The sequence below is a fragment of the Mycetomoellerius zeteki genome, unplaced genomic scaffold, assembly GCF_001594055.1.
Source record: "Mycetomoellerius zeteki isolate Tzet28-1 unplaced genomic scaffold, Tzet1.0 scaffold149, whole genome shotgun sequence".
Lineage (NCBI taxonomy): Eukaryota > Metazoa > Arthropoda > Insecta > Hymenoptera > Formicidae > Mycetomoellerius > Mycetomoellerius zeteki.
In genome coordinates, this window is record NW_017256436.1 from 1,855,385 (window position 1) to 1,869,606 (window position 14,222).

Below are 14,222 nucleotides of genomic sequence, written 5' to 3' on the forward strand. Positions count from 1 at the left end.
GTCGCTTGTTGGAAAGCTCCCGAAAAGAGAGAAAAGATGGGAATTGCAAACATAACTTAAGGTGTGTTCTTTAAAGCTGCATTATATTCTACTTTCTACTTCTTTGCACCAAAAAATAACAAATATACAGATAGATATTAGAAAGAGAACAGGGTACTTGGAAAGAGAAAAGAGTAGACAATTGCAAAGAACAAACATTGAGATTCATTGTATCAGACAATTGATACATTGTGTCTGATGTACTGTCTGTGTGTATATAAGATAACGCGAATCGATCTCGTCGAATACTGTAATCTGCCACGATTCATCTTTTGCCGGTGTAGATACCTGTTATTTAAGCACAGTATACAATTTTAAATAATATTGAGAAATTTTAATATGCGTATTTTGAACTACGTTTCATACTTTCTGTAGCATTGTTTCCCATAGATATTTGTGGATGGATATTCGTTTCTCGTGATGGATGATCCATCTGAAAAATTACCGTGCAACACGCTGACGTAAGTAACAATTTGTAACCTTTTTTTTTTACAATAGTTTGTCATCAAAATAATTAACCAGAGTTATTAGATTTAATTGGCATTGCCCAAATGTAAAGAAGTCGTGTTATTCTACTTATTATTCTTCATATGTTTGTTATTCTTTTTTTTTCAAATTTTAATTTTAAGAACCGTTAAAAAAATTAAAATTTATTTTATCCTAAATAAATCTTGAATTTAAATCTTGATGGACGTAAAATTACGTTGTTTGTTTCATCGAAAATTATAATTAATAATGCATGCGTTAAATGATACAGTTAATTAATTAAATAAAAATTGATTCTTTACAAACAGGGCCAAAGAATTGTTGTGCAATAAGGGTATCAGTACTTGCTTACTGGAGGAATGGGAGAGGTCTTTAAAGACTTTGCCGAAAAGTGGAAAGAAGCATTTTGAACCTGATAACTCTTGGCTTCAAAATGTTCAGATTGAGAAAGGACTTAAAAAACGTAAAGATTTGTTAAATGTCGAGAGAGTCGAACGTATCTCAGAATTAGCTAGTGCCGAGTGGCTATCATCCCAAAAGCGAGCTCTTGTTACTAAAAGATCTGGTCAAGACTGGAGCAATTTTGGTCTGGAGAAAAACGGTTCCTTATACTTGTTACCAGAAGAAGCGTTATTTCTCATAGAAACAGTATGTTTTCTATAATTTGTATATTATTTTTTAATAATGCTTCAATTATTACATCATATTTATTTAATGTATTCTCTTGTATGTGTTATAGAATTGCCTTGAACTCATTTGGAATGGATTATCATGCTCAATTCAGCAAGCATATGCAATCTTGATTGATGACTCAGTATGTACCCTGGAAGAATATAGGGTTTATAGTCAATTAACACGTTATGGCTACCGTATACAGCGCTACTTTTATGAAGAGTCAGATAAGTGCAACAGATTGGATGAGCTTATTCCTGTTAAACGGAAAATTATTGTTGATCCTGAGAACGGATTGAGAATGTCTGATAACCAACCACAGAATAAGCAAAGTATAAAGAAATCAAAACTAACTTTAACGAACGATATGCCGGAAACATCGGATAAATCTGTTAGTCTTAATGTGGAAGACCATGAAAAGACTACGATACAAGAATTTGTAAAACAAGTAGTATTTGATCTAGTAGACCAAGTTGTATGTAATATAATGAAACATGAAAATGAGCCAGCTACTTCCCGAGTAATAGAAAATAATGTGACTGAAAAGGCTGTAAACAGCGAAGAAAAAAATCGACATTCTAAACCAGAAATAATTTCCGATGAAACTTTGTTAGGCAATATCAAAATTCTCAGAGACACATCGTGTAAAGTATCATGGCCGGGTGCTCGCATTCAACGTAATGTAAAGCAGTTGCCTAAACGAAACGATAAAGTATCATTTCCAGAAATTTCTATAATCGATTCTGACACCAGTGAAAATTCCAAATATTCAGAGAAGCGGAAGATAGTTTCGCAAATTGATGAGTTACATATAAAAAAGTCAAAGCATGAGGTAAGATACTCTCAAATATACATAGTACAAAGCATTTGTCAAAAATAATTTTTTCTCTTTTTAATTAGGTGATTGAGTTATCTGATGATGAAGTTCAGGAATTACCACGTTGTATGACAAGAATGGAAATGTTAAATCTGCTACCAAATATTGCCTTCCAATCGGAAATTAACGAGAAAGTTTCCAGGCGATATATACCGCACAATATAAGGCCTCAGAGGAGCACATACCAATACAATCGGACGATGATTTTAAATATGCAGGAAAACGACAAACGAGCGCGACAGAATTGCAAAAATGATAGAACTAACGCGAGACAAAACGCGTCTCACTCTAGGAGTCCTCTTGCCGTTAATAACAGAAACGCTTTCTTTCAAAATCAACGTTCTCTCTTACGCAGTCCATCGCGATCTTTTTATTCTGTAGACCAAATGCATGGAACGAATATTAGCTTGCCTTACGCATATAGATTTCCGTTCAATTACTTTCCAGACGTTTATTTGCAGAATAGAGTCACGCAGAATGTATTTCAAAATTTATTTGTCGCCTTTGGCAACCATGGGAACACTGTTCAGCAAAGAAGTTACACCATACAGATGAACAATTTCATGATACCTATCATAGAAGGATATCGAACAAGACATTTTTTTACGGAGAACCAACTCCGACACAATTTTTATCAAAATATTTTATGGCAACAAAGATTTTGTCAGCGGAGAATGATGGAAAACGCGTCGATGCACAGCAGTACACATCCTGTTGCAAGGCGACGACACGATGATACCAATAGTCTAGTCGGTCACGAGATTATTAATCGACCTTCCTTTACGACACGTTTAGGAGCTAGTTCATGGACGGAATTGAAGAAAAGGTGGTTTGAAGAAAAAACCATTACAATCGACGATGAAGATTGTAAAAACAAGAACGAAAGTGAGGAAGATTGCACCGAAGTGCAAGTCGTAAAATTTCTCAATCCTTTAGTCAGTCCGAGGAACGTATCCTCAATGACAGAAATTTTCAATAAACTCGCTATAATCAAATCAGCACCAGAAAGAACTGTTAGAAGGAAAAAGAGCAAATATAAGATATCATATAATGTATATTCTTGTACACATCATTATAAAAAGGCAAATCCTGGTCAACCATTGTACAGCCTGGTAGTGATAAGGTATTATCTGGTAATTAAAAAAAGTATTTCTGTACAAAAGATATTAACGTTTAATAATTCCCAAAAAATTGCAGAAAAGAAGATTCGATCCTACAACCTGTTGAGTTAAATCGCTTACAACAGGATGCGAAAGGTTCTCAAATAGTATTAGCATATGTGTCAATGTCGATATCATACATTCAACCGGGTATTATAACAATGCCAAACATAATTTAATTCTTATTCAGGTACATTTAATTGGTTAAAATTATTTTGATGCAAATGATGTGTAATATATCTATGTTAAAGATTATCTTGTAAGAATTATAAATTTTTTTGTTATCTTAATAAATTTTTATATACTTATAAAAGATGCGTGTAATACTTTCTTTAATTTCAATAAAATAAATCGATCAAAATAAATACTGTAAGAACTTGGATCGAGAATATTGTATGTATATATTAGGATAATAAAAACAATGTATATGTATATATATATATATATGTAACACATTGTTATTTGCTGCGTTCAGCAGAAAAAACTAATCAGCTCTTAGTGATTCTTTATATGATTGGTTCTTTCTTTTAGTTCTTCACTGGATCTTAAGTGTAGGAACCAATCATATTAAAGAATCACTAAGCGCTAGCTGATTAGTTTTCTCTGCTGAGCGCAGCCATGTGTTTTCTAGGGAAAACGCCAATCGAAATTCGGAATCCATTTCGACTTGTCTTGTTGATAGGTGCCCTCCAATCATTTAATTTTATATATATGGATATATACGCACATGACGCACGACACACATATCTACTGTGTTTACGGTGCGCGTTGCGATTTGCGCTCTTGTACTATTTTCACGGTGGTATTGCATTGTGTTATTTTGCTGTGATATTTTAACAAACGGCTGGTTTAAATTGAAAAAGATTAATGGAGGATCCAGTACGAAAGAAAGCTCGGAAGGAAAAACCTAATGCATCCGATAGTGCAACGCAAAGCAATGAAAATATATTGGATCCCAGTACTTATCTAACCTACGATATTTTGAGAATTGTCTTTCAATATTTAAATGCCAGAGACCTAGCAAACGCTGCGAAGGTTTGCAGGTACATATTGATGATGCATTAATAATTCTTGTTTGATGTAATCCTAAACACTTATATTTAATACAAGTAGAATGGTTATAATTTCTGTATCACATGCACGCGAATGGATACAAACAAAATTTGACTTACATTTTGTTTACGTAAACATGTTGTGTCTTTAAATGTTTAATTGTGATAAAATTATTGATATATATTTCACATCATTGTACTGCAAATGAAAAGTACATACATTATTAGCTGAACGCAGCATGAAAATTCAAGCATAAAATTATTCTTTTCAGATCCTGGTTAGAAGCCGTAAATAATGAGAAATGGACTAGAGGTCCTTGTTGCTTTATACAACTTTACGAACCAGAACAGTTGTTTGTAGATTTTTTAAGTGTCGAAAATCTAAGAGTTAAACCATCAGCTGGTTTCTTTTTTATTCCTGAAAATACACCACGCGATGTAGAAGGTATATATTTAATATTTTTTATATTCTCTTAGATTACAAATAAATAATTAGAGGAATAAAAAGACTTTATCTCAATAGGTAGCTAATAAATATTTTATTTTAAATTATGACTAACTACTTTTTGATTATTTTAATACCATTTTAATACTATTCCTTTTATTTATTTTTTCCAAAGTCATAGAATAATCTAGGATTGTTAAAATCAATTTTTTGTTTTTGTTTAAGAGCGCATAGAGGCTTTGCTACCTGAACATTGTGAGACTATAATATTATATAGTAGAGGTATCATTATGGATAGAGAGATGGAAGATCCATTTCCATTTATGGTATGTGCGTTTTTGCCACAAATTCCAAATGTGAGAATAAAATCATTTAAAGTAGCAGAACATAATAGTATACAGGAATCAGCCGAATATCGGGAGATAATGAACACAATTATTAATCATGAAGCATCAGTGTCGAATCACGAAACCTGTTTTATGTTATTCTGTAATTTGGAAGGTCGTACAATAGCAAAACGTTGGGCCAGAGCTGTACAAAAAAGGTATAATTTATATTCCAAGCAATACATATATCCAAGTAATTATTATGTCCAACTGTTATATAACGATGGCTGATACCTGATAATACATATTTATTTCTTTTTGCATATATTCAGCAAAGAAAATGAAATAATTTCTGTATGGGGTGGTGTGTTGGAAGATCTTTATGCACAACGTATACAAAATGAAAGGTTGTGCAAAAGACAAACAAGACATAGATTAATTCATAGAATGGATATACCATATTGTATTGCTGTTCTGATTACTGGTTCTATACAGACATGGTCTATTATTTTACAAAATCGTACAAAGGAGCAAGCAGAAGCAAAACTAAAGTTATTTAAGAATGAAGTCAAGTTAAAGAAACATTCCATAGGATTTATGTTCATGTGCATAGCTCGTGGAAACGAAATGTATAACGAAACTAATGTAGAATCAGCAATATTTAAAAGATTATTCCCCAAAGTACCCTTAGTAGGTTGCTTTGGTTATGGCGAATTTGGAAAATCCACTGTCATTGATAAAGTAAATAAAGAAAGTAAGTAATTTCTTTTCTTTCTTAATGAAAATGTCTTCTTAGTGAAAATAAGTCAATATATATAGGTTTTTTTTTTGGTTTTAGAAAACATCGAGGAATGTAAGTGCAAGAGATCGAAATCTTGGTCTAATGAATTCTCTACCGCATTTTTGATACTTACATATGGTTGATGTTTTGAAAAAAGACATGTATGAGTGCTATGTTCTACAACATATTTTATCACTCGTGCATTACTAGATTTAGGTCTTGTATTTATCGATTTTTTTGTTAAGAGACATGAAAACAATGGTGCTCCGATATTCACAGAACAAAATATGCAGTTTAATGAAGCAATAAATCTGAATATAGAGATTTGTACTTTATTTTTAGATGTAATTTGCGAACGTGTATTTTATACGAGTCCTAAAATGATGTTACCGAAGAGAAACAAGTTATGATTTATGATAATATATTATTATATATTCGTACTATGTTTTTATTTTTTATTTTTTCGTGTTTCTTCCTAGATAACATATGGAAGATGTAGCAAGAATTATAGAAATAACAACCTTTGTCGATTTATTTATCCTATATTGCATTTAGTGCAATATGTATAGCATACAGAAGATCGTAAAAATTGTTGATGTTTAAAAATTAGGATTTTAGTAACACAACTTGCTCGTACATATATGTGCCTTCCATTTAGTGACACAAATTGACGTAAATATCATTCTATCTTTCTTTGCATTCCATGAGTAATCATACTTGTGTCGACTTGTGACACTTATGTTACTAAATAGAAGGCACTCTATATTAATACGTAATTTTTATATTCACTTGTGTTACAAATAAGTAATTACATAAATAGGAAACCTTATCAACAAGTAGCAAGTAAATATTTTATTTTAATACTTCTTGATACTAGTTCTTTTATTTATTTTTCCCTGTAAGTTATAGAATAATCTGGAATTGTTAAAATCAATTTTTTGTTTGTTTAAGAATGCATAAAGACTTTGCTATCCAAACACTGTGAGACTATAATGTCATATAGTGTATTTACTATTTTGGATTAAGAGATGTGTCATTATCCAAATCATTTTCCAAATATAGTATACACATTTTTGCCACAAATCTCAAACGTTAGAATAAAATCGTTTAAATTGAAATCACTTCATTCCATAAGGAAAACAGCCGTATATCGGGAGGTGATAAGTACAATTGTTAATCATAAATCTATGCCAAGTCATGAAACGTCTACATGTTTTTTGATATTCTGTAATATATGGACCTATGAAAAAGGATGTCGTTGGCAATCAGTTATACGAAAAAGGTATAATGTATATTTAATTCAAGCAGCAGTACATATCAGAATTTACTATTTAGATATGTTAAACTATATTGTACAACAATTTTTAACTTGCTAACACATGTTTATTTTTTTTTTTAGCAAAGGAAATGAGATAGTTTCTGTATGCAGTCTTTTATCACACATTAAATTCATATCACGTATACATGTTAGTAATAGTTTAAAATATAAAAGACAAAACAGAATAATGAATGAAAGTCGATTTGTATCCCATTTGGTATCCTGATTACTGGTTCTATACAGACGTGGTCCACGATTTTAAAAGAGGACTGTATTACTGAGAAGCGAATCGAAGCAAAACTAAAGTTATTTAAAGATGAAGTGAAATTAAAGAAATATATATAGGATTTATGTTCATATGCACGAATCGTAGAACTGTATATAATACAACTACTGTAGAATCAATGATATTTGAAAGATTATTCCCCAAAATACCTTATATAGGTTGTTCTGTTGAAATCAACGAGTTTGAAAAACCTACTACCGTTAGTGAAGTAAATAAAGAAAGTAAGTAGTCTCTTTCACTCTTTCATAATGAAAATATAATCTCCTGATAAGTCTAAATATAGTTTTTTTCATTTCAGAAAACATTAAAAAAGAACGTGAATCTGAGAGATCTGAATCTTCTATTTATAGAATAGATTATTCATATAATACTGTTTTAATACTTACTTATGGGTAACGTTTTGAAATTTTTTTATGTAATCTATGAAGTGTATTTTGTACCAGTCCTAAAATATACGAAAAATAAGGAAACAAGTTGTAGCTTATGGGAATATATTATTATGTTTGTATTATAGTGTCTCACAACCATTGTATAATACTTTCATAGTATAAGATAAAGTCTGAGGAGAGGGGGGATAAAGTAAAATAAAAAATCCTATTACAAAAATGTCAAGGCCACAATAATTTTTGAATTACAACCGTTCATAGTCATGGTTGTCTAACCTGAGGACGCCCGCCCGAAAAGTGAGAGATCCAGTTTCGATATCTGGTCGAAATTATATTTTTCGCAATAAGTTCTTTGCATATTTTCTAATTTAATTTAGGGGGGGATTATTGTTGTTTCAGGTTGATTGTGTTGAAAGTCCAAAAGTTATCGGTGCACAGTCATTTGAAATAAATTTATTTGGAAAGGACATATTAATGTATTATTTGCGTTATCTCACTTTGAGTATTAATAGGATTCTTATACTCTAGTTTGATCATTTGCCAGTAATATCATGTACTACTAGTAGAGTCCGCGCTCGTAATTACGCGCACATCGACCTGATACTGCATTCACAGTTGAATTTTTTTATTGCACAACTGATTATTAGCAGTAACAGTATTAGCAATTATTATGATTAAAATTAAATCCAACACAAAAGTTTCACACTTGAGAAACAACATAAGAAATAATTCTAAAATTTAATTTATTGCTTCTTTAACATTTTTTGTCTCAAGATGAATAAAATCGTGTATTAACTAATTATCGTGTAATCGTGTATTAATAAATCAAAAAAGTAAGATTAAATGACCTATATTTTTTTCAACAATTTAAATTTCTGTTAAATTGCAAATCTTGATTTGTTGAAATTATATATCTTATCATAATATTTATTTGTGCAATAAAAAAAATTCAATATTAACTGTGAATGCAGTATCAAATCGACGTGCGAATAACTACGAGCTGAGCACGCGGACTCTTCGCGATATACACTGGCTGTTTGATCGGTTATAATTAAAAAATGATTGTGACCTCGACATTTTCCTGTTAGGATTTTTTGCTCTATTTTATCTTTAGAATACGCTTTGTGAAAGTATTGTGGTTGTGAGACACTCTCTGTATATACCTTTTTTAAATTTCTTTATCCCTTTACATTTATTACTTCTGCAGTATTTGTTTTGAATAATGCGAATTGTATTAAGCGATCATCTATTCAGTGTGATCAGCATTGTTTAAAACACACGTATCAGAAAAGTAATGCAAATAATTTGCAATACTAAGTTACTTTACGACGTTTGTAAAATTATCGGTTAACTAGCCTGTTTTGACGCTGATTTCAACGTCGCCCGCGATATGCATGCACGAGATTGCACATTATTTGGTTCAGTACAAACCTGTACCCTTTTGAATGTAATTATAATCCCCCTTTTGATAGTACTTCCGTGCTTGCGATACAACATGCGAGATAAAACAAGAAAAAACTAGGCCAAACGAAAGGGTACCAGCGTCTTATCGTGATACCGCCAGGATTTAAAAAGGAGTCTCCGTTTTGTGGCATCAGTGATTTAATTGCTGTGACCATTGTTCATAGTTTTAATGCGAGGATTGCACGACTCGCAATCAATTTCTTGCTCATAACGATATTAAGTATCAATAAGATGTTACCGAATCTAGTGTCAAAACAAATCTTTATTCTTGTTATATTGCGATATTCTGTTTATTCGCAACAATGGGACAGCGGTTTGCGCCAAAGATACGATGGCTACGGAGAGGATTGGATTTTTATGCCTGATGGCAATGGACGGCCTCAAGTAGCAGTGTTAAAGGTCCAAGACAACGAAAGGAGAGGCGTATTAGGAGACTCAGAAATAGCTTACATAATTTACACTCGGTATCCAATCACAAGTCCTAATGTGTATATTATTTATAGCAAAATGCTATCATGTCTCAATATTCTTCATTATTCATTTAATCATGGTTTCCGTAATATTCTTAAGATCTAATCCGGAAAAAGGCATACGGCTGACTCTAAATGACACCTCGAATCTTGCTGGTTCCGATTTCAAACCCTCGCGAAAAACGAAATTCATAACACACGGATGGAAGTCGAGCGCCATGAGTACCAATCTTCTCAACATGAAAGAAGGTAGCTTGTTTTTCTGATTGATTTGCGAGTTCGGTTTTAATTCATTAACAAAATGGATAATTTGCACTCTTTTGAGCAGCTTTTCTCACTCACGGCGATTACAATGTCATCCTTGTGGACTGGGAACCGTTGGCTGCGAGCACATTTTATTTGGGACCGATGCATAACACCGCAAGTGTCGGGACTGATGCCGCTAACTTCATAGACTTCTTAGTGAGAGAGACTGGACTGAAAACGGAAGACGTTCACTTTATCGGTATACTGTCTCGTATAATACAATATTATTATTTATAATCGCAATTTCATTGGTCGTTAATCTACAAGGTCATTCCCTTGGTGCACACGTGGCTGGGAATGCGGGCGGTGCGACGACTTCCGGGAAATTGAGTAGAGTAACAGGTTTGGATCCAGCGTTGCCGGGATTCCACATATTTGCCTCCGAGAAAACTCGCTTGGATCCCACAGATGCAGTATTCGTCGACGTCATACATTCCTGCGGCGGTGTGTTAGGCTTTCTTCAACCACTTGGAAAAGCAGACTTTTATCCAAATGCCGGTACGGCGATTCAGCCCGGATGCTGCTGCGTTCCTGAGTTAATGGGTAAAGTATTTCCATTGTTAGTAGATCTTTGTAACAGAAACATCCTATTCTTTCCATTTATTTCAGAGGCTTGCAGTCATGGGCGGTCACATGCATACTTTGTGGAAAGTATAAATTCGAAAACAGGACTACCGGCTAAGAAATGCGACAACTGGAATTCATACTTAAGCGGCAAATGTAACAATTCGCAAGTAGTGCTCATGGGAGAGCATGTTGAACATACTGCCGAGGGTCTATATTTTCTTAGAACAAGATCGGATCCGCCTTACGCGCATGTATCAGAAGTAACCAACAATAATGTGTCTAAATGAAAATTATATACAAGCAATCATATTCTTTCAAGATACATATTTCGAAATAATTCCTGTTATCTTGGATTCCATTTGTTGATAATAGCGAAAATAGCAAATATAAAATATCTGGCTTTAATAAATAATAATTACATTATTATACACATGATTGAGATATAATAAACATAGCGACGAACCAACCATTTCTAGATATTATAATCTTCTACATTGTTTCAAAGCTCATAAAAATCTTACGCATTAATATGGCGTCACTTGGGCACCTGTGTTATTTCGGGATAATTAAAAAATGTACAGCACCAACACGGGAATGACTTGACATTTAAATCGGTTTGTAAAGCAAAGTTGTAACATATTTTTTGCGATAACGATGTGTGGCTGATAGGACCATCACGCTGTCTTTAATGCTCAAAGCGTAAAGATGGTTCAGCATGACATGATTTGGTTCAGGTAGAAGAGTAGGCTCACACTGGAAAAAAAATAGTACGTGATGGCAAAAAAAGTCTCATTGAATTTTCGTCGAAATATTTATTACTTAACTTACGGATAATGGCGTATCCTTGTTAAGGATAACTTGTAGTAGATGCGGCGGTAAAATAGGTGGCCCAGTTATTTTTTCCCAAGGTTTGTGCGGTGGTATTTCTTGTCCATACTCCATTTGAGTGCTACTAGTAACACCTTCGCTGTCTTTTGCCAGAGCTTGAAATACTTCAAAGTCAGACTTCCTTACAGAAACTAAATTGTTCTTGGAACCCATGCCATTGTCTACAATTTTCTATAACATTAAAACAACAATCTCTGAATTTAATATGCAGCACATAACATACGAAGTACAGATACGTTGTAAATAATGTACATAAAGCTGTTAAAAGAAATGTAATACTCACCAGTCCAGGATCGTGTCTCCATTCTCCATCAACAAAAAATTTATACTGGTGTTCTCCTTCTGGTAGATCAATTATTGTAACAAAATCTCCATGGCTCTTTACCATCGGTAATGTTTTCCATCCAGTAAATGTCCCACTAATATATACCTGCTTTCCACCTCCTTCCCACTTGAAAACAGTCGGTAACACCTTATTGTCTGCAACTTTTGTACCCTCGGACACCGTGTTAGACCTCGGACGCTGCGATCCAAAGTCTTCTCCATCCTGTTGACCAGTCTATTCATATCCAATAAAATAACAATGTAATATTTTTACATGTATGTAAACGTTACTTTGATCTCAAGCAGAATAACAAGTCACGATAATGTCAAAATGAATCAGAAATGATTAAAAAATGACTTAATGACCATTTTAGAGTCATTTTGACATCATTTTGATATCATAATGACTTGTTGTTCTGCTTGGGATATCTCTCAATATTACTTTTGCAAAGTATGGTTCTTCGTCTTCGTGGGAGGACTGAAATACAAGCTTCTGGCTGGGTTTTTTGTCGAAGACAAACGCCTGGCCTTCCTTTCCTGGAGAGGGTGGAGGATGATCTTTGCTATGTCGGTGCTCTCTGTTTGCTGCAGTGCCATGATGATGACCGACAGGCTGATTACTTCCCGCATTACCCATTATTGCACTTAAATTCTTGACAAGTGCAAAAAGATATGATATTTTACTTTTTTCTTTGCACAAACAATTTTAAAGCAAGCTAATTAATTATTACGCAGTAATATAAATATGATGACTATTTCGTAGGTTAACGTGAGATTATTTAACATCATTATCCTTTTCAAAAAGCAATAAAAAAAGATTGTAATAAAACAGTTTGAAAGTTCGGATATTACTTATTTTGATCGATGTAAAATTTATTACGTGCAACGATGTTATTCACTTGTTTGCAACAATCTCACCTGATGCTCGGATATACATCAACGACGAATCGAGAATGTAAACATTCCCTGGTGACGTTAAAGCTAGGTCGGTCCTTTGATCTCGAAAAGATTCCAGTGTGATTCTATTCTTATATTACTGATGATGTTTATATCATTTGTGAGAAACGAGGATTACAACATTTTTATTGTAGATGCATACAACACGCCTATCATGTCACAAGACTTTTTATCACTTAAAATAATTACTCAGTAGGTTTATCGCGTCGCAAGCTCCAATATGCTCCAACATGCTCCATCATAGTTCCTACTCACTCTATCAAGCGCATTGGAGTGAGTAAGAGCTACAATAGGAGCATATTGGAACATGTTGGAGCATGAGACGCGAACAAATCTAATATATCGACATGTAGCAATAAGATACTGCAGAAATTCGCATTACCGACAGCATCAGATATTGATATCGTAAGTCGATAAAATTGGTTCCATTTTTACCACGCAATCTCTCGATAATGCAATCGGTTAGTGGCGATAGAAAATAAATTTACAATCAATATATCGCGAGGCGGAACAAAATCTGATAATGTTTATCGTTTGGAAAAGGTACATCTGCTCAAAATTTATTTGCACTTATATAATACAAAATATTTCATATATTGACAATAAAATAACTGCTTTGCAGTTGCTCTTTCCATTTATATCAAAACTTAAATAATAATTCTCACTTGTAGTGTTCTTAATCCGAATAAATTCTCGGAAAATTTGAGAAAAAATCAGATTTTTTTCGGTTTTTTTCTTTGCCATATTTTTCCAGCCTTTTTTTCTTTAACATCGAGTGTTGAAAACAGAGAGAGAGCGAAGACATTGAGTGCAAAAAAGTGTAAGCAAGGAGAATAGATCTTAAGTTTGCTCTTTTTTTTATATTCCAGAACTGAACCTTTTCTGCACGAAAATATTTATCCTTTTGGCAGTTTCTTTCCAATATGAAAAGAAAAAGAGGATTGATAAACCGTATAAAAAGTTTAATGCCAGAGTATGGAAAAAGAATTTTCTTATAAGGATGTTATTGTTATTACATACCCAGACAGCACACAATATTTACAAAATATTTACAAAATATTTATAAATATTTATAAGATTTATTTTAAATATCTTGTAAATATTTTTTGTGATCTTAGATTGCACAGATCATAAATATTTATTATAAATATTATGAAATATTTATTATGAATGTTACAGTAAATGTTATGAAAATACTTAATGAGACATTATAATAATTATAAATATTCTGTGCTGTCTGGGACGTATTGCTGTGCTGTACGACAAAGTTTAGTATGTTCGTAAATATTGTAATCATATCAATCATTCGTTTCATATCTTCGTATTCTTTCGTATTGATAATTCGTATTCATAATTCGTATCAATCGTATCACTGTATTTGAAATTGAGACGAATCTTCTATTTTTTTAAATAGAATA

General features: G+C 32.8%; 4 protein-coding genes across 8 annotated transcripts; 3 read left to right on the forward strand and 1 right to left on the reverse strand.

Annotated features, from left to right (window-relative positions):
• Positions 1–3,446, forward strand: Tsen54 (tRNA splicing endonuclease subunit 54). 3 transcript variants are annotated; one of them, XM_018444255.1, is made up of 6 exons: positions 1–61; positions 430–500; positions 834–1,173; positions 1,265–2,029; positions 2,098–3,197; positions 3,272–3,446. In XM_018444255.1, exons 2-6 carry the CDS (start codon positions 460–462, stop codon positions 3,411–3,413), a joined length of 2,388 nt encoding a protein of 795 aa, XP_018299757.1. In that variant the 5' UTR covers positions 1–61; positions 430–459; the 3' UTR covers positions 3,414–3,446. The 3 variants fall into 3 exon arrangements, with proteins under 3 accessions (XP_018299757.1, XP_018299756.1, XP_018299758.1); XM_018444254.1 differs by lacking the exon at positions 1–61 and adding an exon at positions 69–343; XM_018444256.1 differs by lacking the exon at positions 1–61 and adding an exon at positions 69–319.
• A 526-nt stretch (positions 3,447–3,972) lies between these two features.
• LOC108720270 (F-box only protein 22) lies at positions 3,973–6,232 on the forward strand. The gene is made up of 5 exons (XM_018444167.1): positions 3,973–4,277; positions 4,559–4,731; positions 4,957–5,275; positions 5,390–5,811; positions 5,896–6,232. Exons 1-5 carry the CDS (start codon positions 4,102–4,104, stop codon positions 5,979–5,981), a joined length of 1,176 nt encoding a protein of 391 aa, XP_018299669.1. The 5' UTR covers positions 3,973–4,101; the 3' UTR covers positions 5,982–6,232.
• A 2,713-nt stretch (positions 6,233–8,945) lies between these two features.
• Positions 8,946–10,932, forward strand: LOC108720390 (pancreatic triacylglycerol lipase). 3 transcript variants are annotated; one of them, XM_018444378.1, is made up of 5 exons: positions 8,946–9,261; positions 9,604–9,756; positions 9,863–10,011; positions 10,091–10,267; positions 10,336–10,932. In XM_018444378.1, the coding sequence occupies exons 2-5, from the start codon at positions 9,650–9,652 to the stop codon at positions 10,920–10,922; spliced, it is 1,020 nt and encodes a 339-aa protein (XP_018299880.1). In that variant the 5' UTR covers positions 8,946–9,261; positions 9,604–9,649; the 3' UTR covers positions 10,923–10,932. The 3 variants fall into 3 exon arrangements, with proteins under 3 accessions (XP_018299880.1, XP_018299881.1, XP_018299879.1); XM_018444377.1 differs by lacking the exon at positions 8,946–9,261 and having other exon boundaries at positions 9,414–9,756; positions 10,336–10,611; positions 10,678–10,932; XM_018444379.1 differs by lacking the exon at positions 8,946–9,261 and having other exon boundaries at positions 9,344–9,756.
• Positions 10,933–11,029: 97 nt separating this feature from the next.
• Positions 11,030–12,968, reverse strand: alc (5'-AMP-activated protein kinase subunit beta-1). Its single transcript, XM_018444381.1, has 5 exons — positions 12,766–12,968; positions 12,290–12,499; positions 11,807–12,082; positions 11,464–11,694; positions 11,030–11,388 (listed from the first exon to the last, which is right to left on the reverse strand). The coding sequence occupies exons 2-5, from the start codon at positions 12,482–12,484 to the stop codon at positions 11,242–11,244; spliced, it is 849 nt and encodes a 282-aa protein (XP_018299883.1). The 5' UTR covers positions 12,485–12,499; positions 12,766–12,968; the 3' UTR covers positions 11,030–11,241.
• Positions 12,969–14,222: the final 1,254 nt, after the last annotated feature.

Bases quoted from the DNA above. Each gene is read 5' to 3' on its own strand.
- LOC108720390 (XM_018444379.1), top strand. From the start codon at position 9,524: ATGTTACCGAATCTAGTGTCAAAACAAATCTTTATTCTTGTTATATTG. The intron at 10,012-10,090 runs GTAGCTTGTTTT...TCTTTTGAGCAG, and splicing joins TCTTCTCAACATGAAAGAAG to CTTTTCTCACTCACGGCGAT. The intron at 10,268-10,335 runs GTATACTGTCTC...TTAATCTACAAG, and splicing joins GGAAGACGTTCACTTTATCG to GTCATTCCCTTGGTGCACAC.
- LOC108720270 (XM_018444167.1), top strand. From the start codon at position 4,102: ATGGAGGATCCAGTACGAAAGAAAGCTCGGAAGGAAAAACCTAATGCA. The intron at 4,278-4,558 runs GTACATATTGAT...TATTCTTTTCAG, and splicing joins AACGCTGCGAAGGTTTGCAG to ATCCTGGTTAGAAGCCGTAA. The intron at 4,732-4,956 runs GTATATATTTAA...TTTTTGTTTAAG, and splicing joins TACACCACGCGATGTAGAAG to AGCGCATAGAGGCTTTGCTA.
- Tsen54 (XM_018444255.1), top strand. From the start codon at position 460: ATGGATGATCCATCTGAAAAATTACCGTGCAACACGCTGAC. The intron at 501-833 runs GTAAGTAACAAT...CTTTACAAACAG, and splicing joins TTACCGTGCAACACGCTGAC to GGCCAAAGAATTGTTGTGCA. The intron at 3,198-3,271 runs GTATTATCTGGT...AAAAAATTGCAG, and splicing joins TACAGCCTGGTAGTGATAAG to AAAAGAAGATTCGATCCTAC.
- alc (XM_018444381.1), bottom strand. From the start codon at position 12,484: ATGGGTAATGCGGGAAGTAATCAGCCTGTCGGTCATCATCATGGCACT. The intron at 12,083-12,289 runs GTAATATTGAGA...GGATATGAATAG, and splicing joins AAGAACCATACTTTGCAAAA to ACTGGTCAACAGGATGGAGA. The intron at 11,389-11,463 runs GTAAGTTAAGTA...TTTTTTTTCCAG, and splicing joins ACAAGGATACGCCATTATCC to TGTGAGCCTACTCTTCTACC.